This window comes from Arachis hypogaea, chromosome 5, assembly GCF_003086295.3.
Source record: "Arachis hypogaea cultivar Tifrunner chromosome 5, arahy.Tifrunner.gnm2.J5K5, whole genome shotgun sequence".
In the NCBI taxonomy this organism is placed as follows: Eukaryota; Viridiplantae; Streptophyta; class Magnoliopsida; order Fabales; family Fabaceae; genus Arachis; species Arachis hypogaea.
Window position 1 is genome coordinate 116,370,656 of NC_092040.1, and position 21,412 is coordinate 116,392,067.

Consider the following 21,412-nt stretch of genomic DNA (forward strand, 5'->3'; position numbering starts at 1 on the left):
TACCAGTATTGCTAGAGTATTCAAAACCACCAAACTGAGGAATCGAAGAAGGATATTCCGAAGGAAAAGCAATCGAAAGCCTCTGGAATAGAGTAGCGTGCAAATCTCTTCCTACACCACCACAGGTCGTGGACACTCTGCTCCCTCTCTCTTTCCATTTCACATCAAATTCCTCATTTCCCTTCATCTTTCACAATTGAGAGATTAGTTAAGGTTTCTTTAAAGACCTGCAGTATTGGCTTCCAGAGCTGTTCCTCACTGAAACACGATCGAACCAAACGAAGTTCCATCAACAATTGCTCGATGTCAACATCACGAACCACTCTAATTGCACTGATTTGACGCTCCACTACCACAAACACACAGGTAGAGTTTTAATGAAAATAAATAGTGAAAACTTTATGCTGATCAAGAAATTTGTTATTTGATTTTGCTGTACCTTCGATTTCAAGCTCTTTGAATTGAGGTTGCTGCATTTCGGTTTTAAGTTCCTTCAATTAAGTTGATTGTTTGACCATTTTCTTTGCTCTACGCCTTGAAAATTTTGCCTTTAATATACTAAAATTAACCCTAAAAAACTCTAGAAAAATCCTAGAAAATAATAGAAAAACCCTAGAAAAACCTAAGAAAATCCTAGAAAAACCTTAAAAAACCCTAAAAAGCATAAAAAAAATTTTAAAAAACGCTAAAACCCTAGAACACCCTTGAAACCCCTAGAAAATCCTAGAAAACCCTAAAATCACTAAAGAACCCTAGAAAACCCTAAAAACCATAAAAAAAACCCTATAACGCCCTAAAACCCCTAGAAAATCCTAGAAAACCCTAAAAAATCCTAGAAAATCCTAGAAAAACCATAGAAAACCTTAGAAAAACCATAAAAAATCCTAAAAAATCCTAGATAACCCTAGAAAACAATAGAAAAATTTAGAAAACCCTAGAAAACTTTAGATAACCTTAGAAAACTCTAGAAAAGTTCTAAAAAACCGTAGAAAATCCAAAAAACTCTAGAAAAACTCTAAAAAAAATCCTAAAACCCATAAAAAGTCCTAGAAGATTTTGGAAAATCCTAAAAAATCTTAAAAAAATTGCTAAAAACCCCTAGAAAACAATAGAAAAACCATAGAAAAATCTGAAAAACCCTAAAAAAAAATCTAAAAAACACTAAAAATCATAAAAAACTCATAGAAAATCCTAAAAAAAACCTAGAAAAACCTAAAAAATCATAGAAAAGCTTAGAAAAATCTTAAAAAACTTTAAAATTTTAGAAAATCCTAGAAAATCCTAAGTTATATATGATATCTTACGTTCTTTTTGTCACCTAGAACTTGCTGCTGTTGCCGCTCCCAAATTGCCATGTGAAATTACAGAGAAGACTGTGGAAGAGGTACGTGATGCATTCCTATTCTTTTCCATATTCCCTATTTTGTGTGCATTTGGCTTAGAAAATTGAATTAATTGATAAATTAAGAAAAGAACTGCATTTTTATTGAGTGTTAAACACGACTTACTGGAATATATTGAAAAGAATTGGAATATTGCATAAATGATATAAATTATATGTTCAAATAATTGTGTAAAGCCTTTATTTAACTGATATCGATTCCAGTGATGATAGAGGTCGGGTATTTCCAACAGAGTTGTTTATAGAATTCTGAACTAGATATTTCTTTCTTTTGCCCTGACCATTTTGGGATCCTGTAATCTTCTGTAGATTATCAAAGAGTGGAATACTGAGTTGCAAGAGCGTACTGGAAAATTTAGGAAACAGGCTAATGCTATAGCTGAGTGGGATCGCAGAATTTTGCAGAATCGTGATGTTCTATTGAGGCTTGAGGTTTCTCTCTCTGCTAATAATCTTTTTCTACTTTTTTTTTTCTATAGTACGCTCTATGAAACAGCTTACATTTACCAATTATTTCTCTATAGCTTATATAAAATGTTTTTAATTTAGATCGAGGTGGCAAAAGTAGTTGAGACACAGTCAAACATGGAGCGGCAATTGGAGTTAATTGAGACTCATCAACAGGAGGTATTTTGAGAAGTTCTTTTTCCCGTTTCTAAACAGTTTTTTTTTTTTTTTTTTTTTTTTTTTTTTTTTTTTGCAGTCACCAAAAAAATTTTAGTTGTTGTGATGTGCTGTTCATACAAGATTTTGCATGTGATTTTTTCTAGTTCTTTTATCTTCAGCAACTAGGATCTTTGTTTTTTCTTTTTGGTAAATTTCTCTAACATTGGGGCTCGAAACTAGCTTCTCTTCTGTTTGAAGTTAATTTTACTTAAGCATCTTTGCATTTTTATCGTATGAAGGAATTAGTTGTTTGCTTGTCTTTTTGTCATCAAGCTCATGGAGGATGGATCGACACAATCTACAAAGCTGATACTAATTATATAAAAATATATTACTTCCTGTTGTATATTTGCATATTGGGAATTAACATACTAGTAAGAAGCTATAAATTTCATAGTTTTTACAAACTCAACAAGCAGGCAACATTTATTGATTTCAATCAGATCGTTGACATAAAGTGAATTAAACCTAGGTAGCTTGATTATTGAAGCAATTAGAATTTAGAAATAGAAAAGATTGAAATTGATAGACTCAAAATCGGAACATTTAATTTTCATTATGCTAGAAGAGTTTAGTCACTTCATCTAACTTTTATCTGGTTATCCAAATTGTTTTCTCTACATCTGAAGAGTAAGTTACTATGCTTATATAAAAATATTTTCATATTGATTTTATCATTTAACAGTTTCATCACCCAAAAAGATAAAAAAGGAATTGAAATGAGTTGTGTTCTGAATGAATTCTTTTGTTGTCATTCCTGTATTTAGGTTGACAAGGCTTTACAAAGCATGGAGGAAGATGAAGCTGCTTCTACAAGAGATGCAATGTTAGTTAATCCTAGTTTGTTTGGTGATTAAGTAGTATCTGGGTCCAGTGAAGGCTATTATTAGTAATTTTTTTTGTAATATGAATTGTAATTTTGACACCAGTACCTCTCATTCTGTCATTTCTTTGATTTATTTTTCCAATACATTGATTTGCAGGTATGAGCAGTCTGAACTGATAGAAAGGGAACTAGAGCAGATGACAGAACAGATCAAATTCATGATCCAATCTCTTAACTCAAACCAGGTAAAGGTTGTCAGTTTCAGTTGATTTGTTATTGCACACAGAACTTAAAAGCGATGCTTACTTTATTGTGACATTCAGGGTGGAGAGCTTGATGCACTTGATGGAATGACTCCATTAGATGCAGTAGTTCGAATCCTAAACAATCAACTAACCTCTCTGATGTGGATAGATGAAAAGGTCAGTATTTTCCACCATGCCATTGTTTGGTGGAACTTTTTGTTGCTTCTACTTGTTAGGTATGCTTAGTATTATTATTGGGTGTGTTCGTTTGGGAGTGAAGTCAAGCTAACACCCTTAAAATAGGTTGGATACTATACGCACCTGAACTTAGTTAAAAGCTTAGGTATTAGTTAAGATCATTCATGCTCTTTAATCTGACGGGATTGAAGTTCGATGTGCATATAAGTATTGTCTTCCCAGTATTTGGAATTTATAATAAATTTTCTCCGAAAAACAAAACAAACAAAGATCTGTTAACATGATTCCTCGACTCAAATATTCTCTAATTGTGGTTATGGTGTGTTTTTTCGGAAGGGAAGGGGGGGGGGGTGGATTCCTTGAAAACCTAATTTGCGCCTGTTTCTTCTGTCCTGTGTTTTTGCCTTATAACTGAATACAAGTGCTGTGATTTTGATCAATCCTTCTCGGGCTGAAGAATTTTCATCCCGCATTCAGAAGCTTGCTAACCAAGGTTCTGCTTCAGATCGTGAACTGACGGGTCCAAGAATCTGGATGTCCTGATATGTCGATCTTGTAAGGACCTGTTCAAAATTTAGATGAAATTCCAGCAGATAAACACACGGATTTGTGAGAGGAGGTTATTGTGCCTTTTGTGTGAGATTTGAGATGAATTGTTTGAGTGATTGTTACCATTAAATTTTCTGCTGGCCTAAATATTATTTTTTTTACATATACTGTTTTTAAAAGAATAGAAAAAAAAATATAAATACATTTAATATCTAAATAGGTAATGAACAAAATAATTAAAAGAATGAGAGACAAGCTTTTTCTTTTGAAAAGCTTATGTTCTTTCCTCAACATTTGTTATCATAGTATTCTTGACTATACATGAGGAAAACTCAAGAAAATCTTACATAATGTGGTCAAAAGAGATTTACGTATAAACAACTTCATTTGTAGACATATGATAGGACTCAACAACATCGATTGATCCATGTAACTAACTCTACCTAATGAGATAAAGTTGCTTTGTTGTAATATTTTTCGTTCGGCCATCCAAATAAAGGCTTTTAGTTCATTCAAATAAACTAAATATCATTTAATGTTAGAATCATTAGTGGTTTAGTCTCCAGTTTATTTTAAAGCTTTTAATTCAAGAAGTATCTAAAGTCTAAACTGAATATATTTTTGTTAGTTGTTTCAATTATCTTCAAAATCTAGCGATCTGCAAATACGAGTCTGTATCTTGCAGAATGCATTTTCTGGTTGATTGACACAGCAACTTACTCAATATTTGTATTATAAAATCAAATACAATGAGAAAGCTAATACATACACTCTCAAATGTCTCGGTGCGCAGACTAGTGTCTTATGTACAAGAAATAGGTGTGACATGAATGAGGCAAAAGATTGATGTACGATATGTCGAGATTATCCAAACAAATCGAAACAACCACCAATGGAACAGAGGATTGCAATGCAGAGACGACCTGAGTTTCTCGTGCAGCACTGCCGGATCTACGTGTTGCGTCTTCGGAGAATGAAAGAAATCATTTATCAGTGACTGGAAGTTTTCTATCAATTCCCAGACTTTTCCTTTTATGAGCTGTAGTATCCAGCTTAACAGATACATGGCGAGCTCATTTTCTTCAGAATTCTGAGGTGTCTTGTTCTCATCTAGATGAAAGAATACAACGTGGAATGAGTCAGTTGGTTAGAGGTTGAAGCAATCTAGGATTTCAATATTTCATGAAACAGACATTGGCATTTGGCAATATTGGTGTCGTTCGTTCAACATAGCTTCTTTGTGACAGTTTTCACTTAGCCACCACTAGTAATTATTATTGTTATTATTATTCAAAATACTCAAATGCCATGCCAATGACTCACTAGTCAAGTGGCAAAGTCAACTAGAAAAGAAGGTGTGCATGGATAAACATCCAGTGGGAAAACAAACTGTTTTGATGCGTGGCTCCCTAAGTTATGAGTAAACACTCTTTTTTTTTTTTGGTTTCCCACGGTATCCCCTAACCCGACAGGTCAAGGATTAATCCGTCGCGGTACTGAGTTCCATTTAAGGGTTTGCCGCTGGCCAATGGGTTGCTGCATGCACAAATGAGTAAACACTCTTTATAGGTTATATCAAGAGGCCAGAAGGATTGGTTTCCGCTATGTTGGTAAACCCACCAAAGGTAATATAAAGAAAAATGTCAAAAGTAAAAAAGAAAGAGAAGTATTTGGAAGTCAGCAACTTTTAGTATTTTTGACTATCATTTGACAAGCACAAATACTAAATTATCTTTGACAAATAAATTTTACTAATTTATGCAAAACTTTTATAAATATGGGTATAAATTATTGCCTTTCAAGTACTGGCAAAAAATAATAATATTTGCTATCCATCCAGCATTGCTAAAAAAGAAATACTCAACTGTACTTGCTAGCCGCTGCATCTTAGTGATTTAATTTTGTTTAGCTTCTTCATTTTATAAAATAAGAGGGGGTCTTGGAGCAACTACGAGTTCTCTCCGTGTGATTTTGAGGTCAAATTCAAACTGTGAAATCAGTCCCTAATCCGTTTATCAGTTAAAAATTTAAAATACATTATACACTTTCCTGGAATTTGCATAAAGCGGAATATTTGTGCACAGGGTTGAGTTTCATTTTATAAAATAAATATGCATATAAGTAGAAATAAAGACCTGAATCAGGCATCTCTAGGAGCTTTTGATGCTGCACATGGCTCATGACAGCATCCCAAATAGCTTTATCAGATGACAGCGACACCACTAATCTCTACTAGGAAATTGTAGTCCCATACAAAGTTAACGAACAAATCTAACAGAGGTCATAAAAATTTTAATAATAAATGCATAAATAATAACAAATTTTGAAGAAAATAATCGCAAATAGCGTTAATTATAATGAGATGATCTGTATATAAATGAAAAAATTCCAAGATGTGGAAAAGTAAGAACCCATAAAAGTATGTCTTTAAAATAACAAATTTATCACCCATAAAACAAGATAATTATTATAGAAACTAATTTCATAAAATTGACAATTTAAAAAAATAATTTTACAGAACGCAAAGGAATGAAGCCATATTCATTTTATTTATTTATTTTCAATATCTATTACTTATTGTATATTGATCAAGCTGTTTTTTTTTTTGTCGTACATGATGATTTTGTAAAACTGAATTACACCGGGTAGAAAATTACCCAATTGCCTAAAAATCTAAAATTATTCTCATTTTCATAATCATATCCATGTTGGATTATGGTTATATACGTAGTTACCACTATGTAAATTTGTACTGTTTCACTTTGAGAAGCATAAAAAAACTTTCAAATGTTGTAAAACTTCAAAATGGAACCTTAATTGATGGATCAGTTTGCAGCAACTGGATTGCATCATATAATCGTTTATATCCCTCAGACATAAATATCCTCGAATCAGAAGAGCTTGTGATTTGTCGATTTGAGCTCGAGGATGATACCGCTTCTATAAAACTGACAAATCAATTTGAAAAGGATACTTGAGATTTTAATCGTTATGGTAGTTTGCGCAAGTCAGTAATACACTAATTCTAGAAAAATTGAAACCACATGAAGAAGTACAGTCTAAGTCTTTTGACCGGGAAATACACAAAATAGTCCAGGTAGGAAATAGACTAAATAAATTGGAATTTTTGTTTATTTCCAAACAAATTCATCCCTCCTTAGCTAGATCTTATCATAAGACATACTACTCCTTCAAGACTACAAAAAAACACGGAATTAGTTTTCAAGAATTTTTAGAGAATAAAAACTTGTTAAGTAGCAAAGTGTACCATATGATATTCTGACCGATTTGGTATTTCATTTGTTGTTTAAGATTAAAACGGGAACCAATTTAATGACTAAAATCTTCAAATTTAAATCCCCAGAACACTGGAAAATTAGTAAATTATCCATCAACATGTCTGACCATACTCGAAACCTAAGCCATGGTAATTTCCCCACAAATATTTCCAAAAATAAGCAATATCCAGAACTAACAAGTTCAAATTATGTAAAAGCAGCTCAAGTAACAAAAGAAACTCCCAGAATGCAAACATTAGGTAAGAATAAGAAATTGAGAACTATGTAGAACTCACTTTAGAAGAGCTGATATGGGATCCTCAACTTCCCGTTGAGATGGAACCGTTTCAAAGACGTGATCATAGAGACTACTGTTGGCTTTTTTGGCAACTTCTTTCGGATCCACCGGCATAAGCTCTCTACTAGGTTCATTGCTGTGAGAGATAGAAGTAGATAAAGCAGTGTTTGCGTTTGGAGGCTTGAGATTATTAGGAGAAGAAAATGAAGATGAAGTTGGCGGCGGAGGAGAAAGCTTTTCCAGATTTGAGCTTAACGACGCTGAGGCATGGTTCCACCACCCATCACAGACTGAATTTCCAGATTCAAGGTTGTTGAGGTGAGCAATGATTGTCGCTGCTTACTCTCTTTTCACCTATAATCTTGTTAATTGTTATCTATGGATGCTACGGTTTGGGTGCATCGGTTGGTGTCATTTTTTTTTTTTGGTGACTATCGGTTGGTGTCATTTGACAGGCTTATGGTACACTGGTTAATTATGGTGTACTATATTAATTCAGTTTTAGTAACACTGAGTAAGAATAATAAAAAAATTAAATTTTTTACTTTAAAAAATAAATTATAAATATATTAAAAATTTAAATTTTATATTTTTTATACAAATTTTTTTAATTAATAATATTAAAATTTGTTCTTAGCACATATATTAATTAAATTTTAAAAATCCTTTTTATTATTTAAAGTGACAAATACATTTTGAAGATTTATATTTCGGACAGATTATTTTTAAAGAAAAAAAAGTATCAATAAAATTCTCCAAGATAATAAAGGTGGATATATTAGTTTAAATTAAGAGCTTCTACTTTAATCATAGAGACTAATTTAAAAGTAATGTGTCCACATCTACTATCCTAAAAATCTTTATTGGTATTTTTTCTTTAAGAATTAATTTTTCAAAGTATAAATTTTTAAGAATTTATTTATTATTTTATTCTATTATTTATAACATATAATTCTATAAATTCTAATGTAATATTTTATAATACTCAAAATAAATTAAACTAAAATCATGTATTAAAAATGCTCTTTTAATAACCATCAAAAGATGTATTTTGAGTAATTCTCCACATTCAAGGAATTTTACATCAAAGTTCATCCAAGTGATTTAAGTTACACGTTTTTTTCCGTTTTCTTCCCCCTTGCATTTCTTCTTCTTCGCAAATTCACGTTATTCTTCTTCTTCTTCACTCCGGATGCTATGTCTTCTTCTTCTTCTCCTCTTTTTTCTTTATTATTTTTCAATTTCGTTACCGTCGTCACCAACAACACTTCCTCCTCCTCCTCCTCCTCCTCCTCCTATTGGAATTTCGTCTTCTTCTTCCTTTTTATCTTTCTCATCCATCATCATCATCATTATCATCGTTATCGTCATTGTCTTCTTCTAATACGTATCGTCGTTATCGTTATCATCGAATTTGAATTTATATAATGGACAATTATCGGTTCATTTAGTATTATACAATGGTTTTGTTTTGATAATATTTTCGGTTCATTCGAGATGAAGGTGTTTCTGAATTCGAATTTATATAATGGACCATTTTCGGTTCATTTGGTATTATACAATGGTTTTGTTTTGATAATATTTTCGGTTCATTCGATCACCATAGAGAATCAAAATCAATAAAAATGTTAGCAAAATGTTGGTGTTGTTGGTGATGACGATAATGATGATGGAGGAGGAAGAAGAAAATGAAGGAAAAGATCAAAAAAATTCAAATAAAAAAAAAACAGGAAGAGAATGAGGAAGAGGAAATGGATGCGGTTGTATGATGGTGGTGATAATGACAATGATGAAAAAAAAAGATGAAAAAAGAGGAAGAAGAGGAGGAGAAGGAAGACCGTCATACTTTTTATATGATAAAATACTCTAAATATCATAATCAAACATTTTTTTGGGACAAATTATCCTTTTTAGACAAACTATTTATATATTTTTAACACATCAAATTATACATTAATCAATCAACACATAATTAAAGTTTGAATGGAAATAAATACACAAATATTTTTTAAATTTTATGTCACAAGTGAATATAAATGATGCCATAAATTAATTATCACAGATAATATCATATATTTATGTAGACAACAAAAATTATGAACAACGTAAACAATTTACTACCTACTAAACATAAAAATAATATCCAATATAATTACTCCACCGAATTTTTAATTTTACTTTTTCATTTTACCTTCTTTCTTAACCTGAATCCTGTTTTCACCTACCCCTAATGTCAACTATGTTTTTTCACCGCATCACCTCATCGCCGCCTTCCCTATTGCTGAAAACGAAGCTTTCTAATGCCACCCTCGCCTGCCGTTGCTAACCCACTAAGAGAATTGCAGTTTCGCCGTTGCTCGGACGCCACACCACTGCCGCTGTGTCATCGCCGCGCAGTCGCGTCTTCTCCCCATTCTTCGCGCACTGCTACTCTGCCCATTTCAAAGCCTAGGAAGTGATGTTGCATCGTCGCCGAGCCAGAGGCTTTGTTCCGCCGCTGCTCCAACGCTGCACCTCTGGCCTTTCTTCCACGCCGCTGCGTCATGTCTTCGGCACTTCCGTCGCGTGCCGGGTTGCTTCGTTCACCTAAATGGTATGACCTAAATAAATATTCATATCTTAGTGAAAAGAACCATCCGCATATATAGTAAAATGAACATCCGTCTTAGTTGATAAGAAACAACTAACAAGTTGGACCAAAATACCACCCGTGCACCATGCTTAAATGGCGTAACTCAAACCCAACTTGAATTCAAGCAAAATTAAACTAAATCTAATCCAAACCACATAACAAAAGAAACCTGCGAAGCATGTACATGTAGAATCAAGCAAATCAAGTAAAATACCAATGGTATACCTAAATAAATATTCACTTTAGAATGAAAAGAACCATTCACATACATAATAAAATGAACATACGACTTGGTTGATAAGAAACAAATAACTAAACAATAGCTGCGGGGGACATTGAAGTCGCGATACAGCGGTGGCAGTGGCATAGGATTGCGAGAGAGCGGTTGCGGCGGCTACACGTGTAAAGCAATACAATAGTACTTGCAGCCGAATGCGCACCTCGCGACGGCTCTCCTTCTGGCAGCGGCGGAGATCTGTGTAGACGGATCGACGGCGCGCTGTGAATGCCTAGTAGGTAGGTCTGAACGACAACCAATTAGAAGAAATAGGAGGATGGTGCGAAGAGACGGAATGTGACGTTATTTAAAAAAAAATTCAAACAAGAGCATACATTTTGCTTTTGACTTTGACCCAAAACCAAAACCGAATCTCAAAACAAAAAACCCCTTCGGTGGATCGTCGAGATCCTCACTTTGTTCATTCTTCTCAATGGGACTCCATCCCTTTGCCTTCGCCGCCACGAAGAGAACTCGTAGTTGCTCCAAGACCCCCTCTTATTTTATAAAATGAAGAAGCTAAACAAAATTAAATCACTAAGATGCAGCGGCTAGCAATTGCAGTTGAGTATTTCTTTTTTAGCAATGCTATATGGATAGCAAATATTATCATTTTTTGCCAGTACTTGAAAGGCGTCCCCATATTTATAAAAGTTTTGCATACAAAAAGCATATAATTTATATCTATATTTATTAGAGTTTTACACACATGAATCAATAGTTTGTCCCCACATTTTTTAGAGTTTTAAACACATGAACTAGTAAAATTTATTTGTTAAAGACAATTTAGTATTTGTGCTTGTCAAATGATAGTCAAAAATACTAAAAGTTGCTGACTTCCAAATACTTCTCTTTCTTTTTTACTTTTGACATTTTTCTTTATATTACCTTTGCTGGGTTTACCAACATAGCGGAAACCAATCCTTCTGGCCTCTTGATATAACCTATAAAGAGTGTTTACTCATAACTTAGGGAGCCACGCATCAAAACAGTTTGTTTCCCCACTGGATGTTTATCCATGCACACCTTCTTTTCTAGTTGACTTTGCCACTTGACTAGTGAGTCATTGGCATGGCATTTGAGTATTTTGAATAATAATAACAATAATAATTACTAGTGGTGGCTAAGTGAAAACTGTCACAAAGAAGCTATGTTGAACGAACGACACCAATATTGCCAAATGCCAATGTCTGTTTCATGAAATATTGAAATCCTAGATTGCTTCAGCCTCTAACCAACTGACTCATTCCACGTTGTATTCTTTCATCTAGATGAGAACAAGACGCCTCAGAATTCTGAAGAAAATGAGCTCGCCATGTATCTGTTAAGCTGGATACTACAGCTCATAAAAGGAAAAGTCTGGGAACTGATAGAAAACTTCCAGTCACTGATAAATGATTTCTTTCATTCTCCGAAGTAGCAACACGTAGATCCGGCAGTGCTGCACGAGAAACTCAGGTCGTCTCTGCATTGTAATCCTCTGTTTCATTGGTGGTTGTTTCGATTTGTTTGGATAATCTCGACATCTCGTACATCAATCTTTTGCCTCATTCATGTCACACCTATTTCTTGTACATAAGACACTAGTCTGCGCACCGAGACATTTGAGAGTGTATGTATTAGCTTTCTCATTGTATTTGATTTTATAATACAAATATTAAGTTGCTGTGTCAATCAACCAGAAAATGCATTCTGCAAGATACAGACTCGTATTTGCAGATCGCTAGATTTTGAAGATAATTGAAACAACTAACAAAAATATATTCAGTTTAGATACTTCTTGAATTAAAAACTTTAAAATAAACTGGAGACTAAACCACTAATGATTCTAACATTAAATGATATTTAGTTTATTTGAATGAACTAAAAGCCTTTATTTGGATGTTCGAACGAAAAATATTACAACAAAGCAACTTTATCTCATTAGGTTGAGTTAGTTACATGGATCAATCGATGTTGTTGAGTCCTATCATATGTCTACAAATGAAGTTGTTTATACGTAAATCTCTTTTGACCACATTATGTAAGATTTTCTTGAGTTTTCCTCATGTATAGTCAAGAATACTATGATAACAAATGTTGAGGAAAGAACATAAGCTTTTCAAAAGAAAAAGCTTGTCTCTCATTCTTTTAATTATTTTGTTCATTACCTATTTAGATATTAAATGTACTTATATTTTTTTTCTATTAAAAACAGTATATGTAAAAAAATAATATTTAGGCCAACAGAAAATTTAATGGTAACAATCACTCAAACAATACATCTCAAATCTCACACAAAAGGCACAATAACCTCCTCTCACAAATCCGTGTGTTTATCTGCTGGAATTTCATCTAAATTTTGAACAGGTCCTTACAAGATCGACATATCAGGACATCCAGATTCTTGGACCCGTCAGTTCACGATCTGAAGCAGAACCTTGGTTAGCAAGCTTCTGAATGCGGGATGAAAATTCTTCAGCCCGAGAAGGATTGATCAAAATCACAGCACTTGTATTCAGTTATAAGGCAAAAACACAGGACAGAAGAAACAGGCGCAAATTAGGTTTTCAAGGAATCCACCTTCTCTTCCGAAAAAAACACACCATAACCACAATTAGAGAATATTTGAGTCGAGGAATCATGTTTACAGATCTTTGTTTGTTTTGTTTTTCGGAGAAAATTTATTATAAATTCCAAATACTGGGAAGACAATACTTATATGCACATCGAACTTCAATCCCGTCGGATTAAAGAGCATGAATGATCTTAACTAATACCTAAGCTTTTAACTAAGTTCAGGTGCGTATAGTATCCAACCTATTATAAGGGTGTTAGCTTGACTTCACTCCCAAATGAACACACCCAATAATAAGCATACCTAACAAGTAGAAGCAACAAAAAGTTCCACCAAACAATGGCATGGTGGAAAATACTGACCTTTTCATCTATCCACATCAGAGAGGTTAGTTGATTGTTTAGAATTCGAACTACTGCATCTAATGGAGTCATTCCATCAAGTGCATCAAGCTCTCCACCCTGAATGTCACAATAAAGTAAGCATCGCTTTTAAGTTCTGTGTGTAATAACAAATCAACTGAAACTGACAACCTTTACCTGGTTTGAGTTAAGAGATTGGATGATGAATTTGATCTGTTCTGTCATCTGCTCTAGTTCCCTTTCTATCAGTTCAGACTGCTCATACCTGCAAATCAATGTATTGGAAAAATAAATCAAAGAAATGACAGAATGAGAGGTACTGGTATCAAAATTACAATTCATATTACAACAAAAATTACTAATAGCCTTCACTGGACCCAGATACTACTTAATCACCAAACAAACTAGGATTAACTAACATTCTCTTGTAGAAGCAGCTTCATCTTCCTCCATGCTTTGTAAAGCCTTGTCAACCTAAATACAGGAATGACAACAAAAGAATTCATTCAGAACACAACTCATTTCAATTCCTTTTTTATCTTTTTGGGCGATGAAACTGTTAAATGATAAAATCAATATGAAAATATTTTTATATAAGCATAGTAACTTACTCTTCAGATGTAGAGAAAACAATTTGGATAACCAGATAAAAGTTAGATGAAGTGACTAAACTCTTCTAGCATAATGAAAATTAAATGTTCCGATTTTGAGTCTATCAATTTCAATCTTTTCTATTTCTAAATTCTAATTGCTTCAATAATCAAGCTACCTAGGTTTAATTCACTTTATGTCAACGATCTGATTGAAATCAATAAATGTTGCCTGCTTGTTGAGTTTGTAAAAACCATGAAATTTATAGCTTCTTACTAGTATGTTAATTCCCAATATGCAAATATACAAACAGGAAGTAATATATTTTTATATAATTAGTATCAGCTTTGTAGATTGTGTCGATCCATCCTCCATGAGCTTGATGACAAAAAGACAAGCAAACAACTAATTCCTTCATACGATAAAAATGCAAAGATGCTTAAGTAAAATTAACTTCAAACAGAAGAGAAGCTAGTTTCGAGCCCTAATGTTAGAGAAATTTACCAAAAAAAAAAAAAAAAAACAAAGATCCTAGTTGCTGAAGATAAAAGAACTAGAAAAAATCACATGCAAAATCTTGTATGAACAGCACATCACAACAACTAAAATAAATAGTAGGCCAAACACACATTAAATGCAGCTCGCCAAAAACTGTTTAGAAATGGGAAAAAGAACTTCTCAAAATACCTCCTGTTGATGAGTCTCAATTAACTCCAATTGCCGCTCCATGTTTGACTGTGTCTCAACTACTTTTGCCGCTTCGATCTAAATTAAAAACATTTTATATAAGCCATAGAGAAATAATTGGTAAATGTAAGCTGTTTCATGTAGCGTACAATAGAAAAAAAAAAGTAGAAAAAGAAAAAGATTATCAGCAGAGAGAGAAACCTCAAGCCTCAATAGAACATCACGATTCTTCAAAATTCTACGATCCCGCTCAGCTATAGCATTAGCCTGTTTCCTAAATTTTCCAGTACGCTCTTGCAACTCAGTATTCCACTCTTTGATAATCTACAGAAGATTACAGGATCCCAAAATGGTCAGGGCAAAAGAAAGAAATATCTAGTTCAGAATTCTATAAACAACTCTGTTGGAAATACCCGACCTCTATCATCACTGGAATCGATATCAGTTAAATAAGGGCTTTACACAATGATTTGAACATATAATTTATATCATTTATGCAATATTCCAATTCTTTTCGATATATTCCAGGAAGTCGTGTTTAACACTCAATAAAAATGCAAATTTTTTCTTAATTTATCAATTAATTCAATTTTCTAAGCCAAATGCACATAAAATAGGGAATATGGAAAAGAATAGGAATGCATCACGTATCTCTTCCACAGTCTTCTCTCTGTAATTTCACATGGCAATTTGGTTTCAGCAACAGCAGCAATTGAAGTGCTGACAATTGAAGAAGTTTTAGGTGACAAAAAGAACATAAGATATCAGATGCAACTTATGATTTTTTAGAATTTTGTAGAATTTTTTAGGGTTGTCTAGGGTTTTCTAGGATTTTTTTAAGTTTTTTTTTAGGGCTTTTTAGGAATTTTTTATAATTTTTAGTGTTTTTTAGATCTTTTTAGGGTTTTCCAGATTTTTCTATAGTTTTTCTATTGTTTTCTAGGTTTTTTTAGGAATTTTTCTAAGATTTTCTAGGGTTTTCCAAAATCTTCTAGGACTTTTTATGGTTTTTTAGGATTTTTTTAGAGTTTTTCTAGAATTTCTAGGATTTTCTACGGTTTTTTAGAACTTTTCCAAAGTTTTCTAGGGTTATCTAAAATTTTTTAGGATTTTCAATGATTTTTTTATGGTTTTTAGGGTTTTCTAGAGTTCTTTAGTGATTTTAGGATTTTCTAGTGTTTTCTAGGGGTTTCAAAGGTGTTCTAGGGTTTTAGGGTTTTCTAAAGTTTTTTTTATGGTTTTTAGGATTTTTTAAGGTATTTCTAGGGTTTTTTTTTTGTTTTCTAGGGTTTTTCTATTATTTTCTAGGATTTTTATAGGGCTTTCTAGGGTTAATTTTAGTATATTAAAGGCAAAATTTCCAAGGCGTAGAGCGAAAAAAATGGTCAAACAATCAACTTAATTGAAGGAACTTAAAACCGAAACGCAGCAACCTCAATTCAAAGAGCTTGAAATCGAAGGTACAACGAAATCAAATAACAAATTTCTTGATCAGCATAAAGTTTTCACTATTTATTTTCATTAAAACTCTACCTGTGTGTTTGTGGCAGTGGAGCATCAAATCAGTGCAATTAGGGTAGTTCGTGATGTTGACATCGAGCGATTGTTGATGGAACTTCGTTTGGTTCGATCGTGTTTCAGTGAGGAACAGCTCTGGAAGCCAATGCTGCAGGTCTTCGAAGAAACCTTACCGAATCTCTCAATTGTAAAAGAAGAAGGGAATGGGAAATTCGATGTGAAGTAGAAAGAGAGAGGGAGCAGAATGTCCACGACCTGTGGTGGTGTAGGAAGAGATTTGCACGCTTCTCTATTCCAAAGGCTTTCGATTGCTTTTCCTTCGAAATGTCCTTCTTCGGTTCCTCAGTTTGGTGGTTTTGAATACTCTAGCAATACTGGTAGTGTTTTGTTTTCTCTTTCGATTTAACTCATTTCATATCTGAATTAAAGTTTCTTAAATTGAATTAAAAAAATGGAAATGTGTGTTACGAAACATACTATTGTTCTATGCCCCTTAAATTGTTTGACTTCCTTCAATTTTGAACGATTTTACTATAGATATTATAGTTCTTATACATTTGGCATAGATTGTAGTTTATACCTGTTAGTTTACTTCTTTGTTGACAGAGAGAACATGATTTCTTGGTGATGAGAATCTTCATTTTAAGGACTTTGTATGTTCTCTATCTTCTCTGTGCACTTTGATTAATTGTATTTTGTAACATCCTTAGCTGGCTTGTTTGGGTCACTTACGTAGGACTTGATGCGACATAAAATTGGAATAGCTGTGTAAGAGCAGCATTAATATAGCACTTCCATTCTCATTTCCATCATGTGCTGAAGCATCCATGAATTGATTTGAATGAGAAATGTTGTTATTCATTTAGGATCGTTTCATGTACAGATGGAAGAGAACTTACCTCTATTACTAGTTTCTTTGCATACGCTGCTAAATCTATTATGACTAACTTAATCAGGTTGCAAATAACAACTAATTAGTGATTGCAATGTATTGTGATAATATGAATTGATCGAATATTTGTTACATAGGTTTTTGAGGAGCCATGTGAAGCTCAAACTCTCACAAGTCAAGAAGGTCTTTAGACTCCCAATGTCTGTATTTCCTCCTTTTATTTTTTACCATCTGTTTTTTATGGATGACTTTATGAACTCTAGTATTCATTGCTGAGGCTATTTTTTAAACAGCTGTGATTGATTTGGCTTTGTTACCTTTTGCAGGTGAGTAGTCAACGCTTATCTGTTGGGATAACACCAAAGACCCTTAGGCCGCCGAAACCTGGCGAGATGCTTCTCTGTCCATGGATCACCTCTTGGTGTTTACAAGGAAAATAACATGGAAGCTATATATGGTATAAAGCAAATGTTCTAATTGAAACGATTGCTATATCTTGTTCATTTTTCTAGGGTTTTATAAGGTTTTCCAGAGTTTTTTAGGGTTTTCTAGGGTTTTCTAGGGTTATCTAGGATTTTCTAGGGTTATCGAAGGTTTTCTAGGGCTTTTTAGGGTTTTCTTGGGTTTTCTAGGTTTTTTCTTAGGTTTTATAGGTTTTTCTTGGGTTTTCTAGCGTATTTAGGGTTTTCTAGTGTTTTATGATTTTTAGGATTTTTTAAGATTTTTCTAGGATTTTCTAGATGTTTCTAGGATTTTCTAGGGCTTTCTATTGTTTTCTACGTTTTTCTAGTATTTTTCTAGGATTTTTTAGGATTTTCTAGGATTTTTCTAAGATTTTCTAGGGTTTTCTAGGATTTTTTTGGGGGTTTTAGGATTTCTATTATTTTAAGGATTTTTTTAGGGTTTTCTAGGGTGATCTAAGGTTTTCTAGGGTTTTTAGGGGTTTCTAGGGTTTTCTAGATTTTTTTAGGATTTTCTAGGGTTACCTAGAATTTTCTAGGGTTTTTAGGATTTTTCAGGAATATCTAGGGTTTTCTAGGATTTTTTAGAGTTTTCTAGAATTTTCTAAGGTTTTCTAGGGTTATCTAAGGTTTTCTAGAATTTTCTAAGGTTATCTAGGATTTTCTAGGGTCTTTCTAGGGTTTTCTTTGGTTTTCTAAGGTTACCTAGGGTTTTCTAGGTTTTTTCTAGAATTTTCTAGGATTTTTAGAATTTTTTAGGGTTTTTAGGGTTTTTCTAGGGTTTTCTAGAATTTTCATGGATTTTTTAGGGGTTTCTAGGGTTTTCTAGATTTTTGTAAGGTTATCTAGGGTTTTTAGGATTTTTAGGGTTTTATAGAGTTTTTCTAGGATTTTTTAGGGTTTTCTAGGATTTTTCTAGGATTTTTTAGGGTTTTCTAGGATTTTGTAGAATTTTTTAGGATTATCTAGGGTTTTCTAGAGTTTTTAGGGTTTTTCTTAGATTTTCTAGAGTTTTTTAGGATTTGTTAGGATACTTAGGTTTTTTTAGGGTTTTCTAGAGTTTTCTAGGGTTATTTAGGATTTTCTAGGGTTTTTAGGATTTTCTTGGGTTTTTTTTTGTATTTTTTAGGGTTTTCTAGGGTTCTTTAGTGTTTTTTAGGGTTTTCTAGGATCTTCTAGGATTTTTGTAGGTTTTTCTAGTCTTATCTAGGGTTTTCTAGAATTTTCTGAGATTTTCTAGGGTTTTCTAGGTTTTTTAGGATTTTTCTATGGTTTTTAGGATTTTCATGGTTTTTTAGATTTTTTTTAGGATTTTTCTATTATTTTCCAGGGTTTTTCTAGGCATTTCTAGTGTTTTCTAGTGTTTTTCTAAAGTTTTCTAGGGTTTTCTATTATTTTTTTGTGTGTTTTCTATGGTTTTCCAAGATATTTTAGGGTTTTCTAGGATTTTTTAGGGTTATTTAGGATTTTTCTAGGATTTTGCACCAAGTGAGAGGTCTTTGGGTTAATACCCACCTATAACATATTTTTATAATATATACATATATATGATGTAAGTTAGTCACACTGAATCTCTCATCCTCTAATTTATCATATTTTGACATAGTTTATTGTTAAAGTATTTAAACTATTTTAAATTATTCCAATTTAGCTTCTTAAATTTTATTGTTTAAATTTTAAATATTTGATTTTTAATCATATTTTAAATTTTATCTTTAATTATAAAGAAATATTGTTAAACTAATAAACTATTTAACAAAAATGAAAAATCTAAAGATTTCAAATTAATACATGAGTGACAAATCCCCCAAAAAATATCCCAACGACTATGACATCCCATTTTCTCCTTGCTTACCCAACAATACCCACTACTTTCAAATCTCCAATCTTCTTCTTCCACAGCCCCTCAGTCTCTCGCTCTGTCATAGACCAGAACGGCAACCACTTCTTTCTCCAGCATCCCTTTGATCTCTTCATTGTACATTGTTGCTGTTGCTGTTGAGGCTGCAACCTTTGAGCTCGATGCCGATCTGCTCTCTACTATGTACTCTCTCTTTAACCTTTTGCTTTCTCTACGCACACCGCCGCTATTCTATCCACTAGCAGCCTCGGCTGCCGCCTTCAAACTCTGCTGCCAGCACTACAACGAATGTCTCCTTCCTTCAGAAAATTAGGTATGCATTCTCTTCCTTCATCTTCTATTTGTTATCATTTCTCATTTTGGAACCTAAATTTGTGTCTCTTATTTTATTTTATCTAAATATTTGTTTTTCTTTCTCTTCCTCTGTGAATTGAATTTATTTATTTTTAAACTATGGTATTTTGTATGATTGTTTTGTGTCATTTTCTGGAATGATAGAACTTTGGCACTAGAATTTGCTTAATTGAATGGACATTGATGGCGTGTTTCTTCTTCTATTTTTCTGTGCATCTCTTGATTTTTGATTAATTGATTATTGAATATTGATGAGTTGATAAGTTAAGAATATGGATTAGTTGAATTTTTAAATTTCTTTGTTCATCTATCTTTTTTATTAGGTTAGTTCTGGGTTGTCTCTTTATGAGATAAAAATACAGTGTAATTAAACTTTATTCAATTTAGTGAGAGCTTTTTAATATTTGTGATGTGTTCTTCCCAAATAGAGGCTTAATTTGCTTGTGTATTGACGTGGCGGAAATTGACCGATTAAGAAATTCTAGAGAAAACAGTGTTGTGAGTATAGTTCTCAATCGACTAAAATCCGCTTAATCAATTTTAGAAAGGGTTGTCACAAAGTTTAAAGTAAAAATACTGGGAGTATGAATCCCAGGTTGTCTCCCAATGAGTTTGCAGACTAGGGTGCTAATTCATTAATCAGGAATTTTCCAAGAATTTTTGAGAGTTAAGTGACAGAAAATAAATGATTGTAATTACGCGAAGATTATATATTCTAATTAAAAGGCCTTGACTGGGGGAATGATCAATTGGGAGTTCCACCCTTGTTGGAATCTCTCAGGTGTAGTATTAGAAAGGTAATCGTTTTCACTTAGTTAACCCTTACTAAATAAGGGAAAGTCAAGTGATTGAGCCAACTCTTACTTGCAAGTCCTAGTCCTCTTCATTTGGGGAGGTTTAGCGTTAGTAAGTACAAAATTAGCCAAAAACTTCCAGTTTAATTACTCACTTGAGCGTTCACTTAATTAGTAATAGGTTATTGTTTCCACTTAGTTAACCCTCAAGGAATGAAGGGAAGTCAAGTAGTTAAGCCAGCTCTTATTCATGAGTCCTAACCTTCTCCCCTAGGAAGTTTAGCGTTGGTAAATAAAGAACAGGCCAACAACGCCCAATTACCGATTAAGCTTTCCAACTCGGGGGTTTCCTTTTAATCAACCCGCATGTCAAGTGGGAGGTCTACTCCATTGACATGAATAAAACGCTTGCAGAAATAATAGAATAAGACATGATTAATAAAATAAGGATTCGGAATTAATAAAGGGGAAAGTGATAAACTGTATTGATAAATCTAACTGTAACATAAATATCTAAGCAAAAGGAATAAGTAGCTAAAAGAGTAAGAGAATGGGGAAACAAACTAGAATAGTTCTTCCACGGAGGTGATGACTCTTCAATATCCAAAGCAAAAGCAAAAATCTGAAATCCTATGAATGTAGAGAAAACCTAGAGGAGGAGTAAAACGAGATCTAAAAACTAAAAATTATCCTAATGTGTATGTGTGTTGAGTCTCTGCATGTTCCCTTGCTTTTGTCTGTGTTTCTGGGCCGAAAACTGGGTCAAAATATGGCCCGAAATCGCCCCAGCGATTTCTGTTAATTCTGCAGATCGCACATGTCACGCGACCGCGTCGTCCACGCGATCGCCTCATTCGTGCAGATACCAGTCCACGCGCTCGCGTCAGTCACGCGTTTGCGTTGCTATGATTTTCTCCATTTCGCGCGGCCGCGTGAGCCAGGTGTCCGCGTCGCTTCTCACTGG

General features: G+C 33.3%; 3 protein-coding genes across 13 annotated transcripts; 1 reads left to right on the forward strand and 2 right to left on the reverse strand.

Moving 5' to 3' along the window:
- The first annotated feature begins 1,386 nt into the window (after nt 1-1,386).
- Nucleotides 1,387-5,325, forward strand: LOC140184781 (nuclear pore complex protein NUP62-like). 5 transcript variants are annotated; one of them, XM_072237952.1, is made up of 7 exons: nt 1,387-1,617; nt 1,712-1,834; nt 1,952-2,029; nt 2,836-2,894; nt 3,052-3,139; nt 3,218-3,316; nt 4,680-5,325. In XM_072237952.1, exons 1-7 carry the CDS (start codon nt 1,609-1,611, stop codon nt 4,731-4,733), a joined length of 510 nt encoding a protein of 169 aa, XP_072094053.1. In that variant the 5' UTR covers nt 1,387-1,608; the 3' UTR covers nt 4,734-5,325. The 5 variants fall into 5 exon arrangements, with proteins under 5 accessions (XP_072094053.1, XP_072094052.1, XP_072094051.1 ...); XM_072237951.1 differs by lacking the exon at nt 4,680-5,325 and adding an exon at nt 3,795-4,049; XM_072237950.1 differs by lacking the exon at nt 4,680-5,325 and adding an exon at nt 3,815-4,049 and having other exon boundaries at nt 1,478-1,617.
- On the reverse strand, nt 4,603-7,923 carry LOC112726193 (uncharacterized). Its single transcript, XM_025775497.3, has 4 exons — nt 7,461-7,923; nt 6,699-6,834; nt 6,022-6,115; nt 4,603-4,996 (listed from the first exon to the last, which is right to left on the reverse strand). Exons 1-4 carry the CDS (start codon nt 7,574-7,576, stop codon nt 4,689-4,691), a joined length of 654 nt encoding a protein of 217 aa, XP_025631282.1. The 5' UTR covers nt 7,577-7,923; the 3' UTR covers nt 4,603-4,688.
- Nucleotides 7,924-11,182: 3,259 nt separating this feature from the next.
- Nucleotides 11,183-15,278, reverse strand: LOC112726191 (nuclear pore complex protein NUP62). Of its 7 annotated transcripts, none has more exons than XM_025775495.3 (7): nt 14,987-15,278; nt 14,770-14,892; nt 14,569-14,646; nt 13,710-13,764; nt 13,468-13,555; nt 13,291-13,389; nt 11,183-11,959 (listed from the first exon to the last, which is right to left on the reverse strand). In XM_025775495.3, the coding sequence occupies exons 1-5, from the start codon at nt 14,993-14,995 to the stop codon at nt 13,536-13,538; spliced, it is 285 nt and encodes a 94-aa protein (XP_025631280.1). In that variant the 5' UTR covers nt 14,996-15,278; the 3' UTR covers nt 11,183-11,959; nt 13,291-13,389; nt 13,468-13,535. The 7 variants fall into 7 exon arrangements, with proteins under 7 accessions (XP_025631280.1, XP_025631281.1, XP_025631279.1 ...); XM_025775496.3 differs by lacking the exon at nt 11,183-11,959 and adding an exon at nt 12,573-12,778; XM_025775494.3 differs by lacking the exon at nt 11,183-11,959 and adding an exon at nt 12,573-12,806.
- Nucleotides 15,279-21,412: the final 6,134 nt, after the last annotated feature.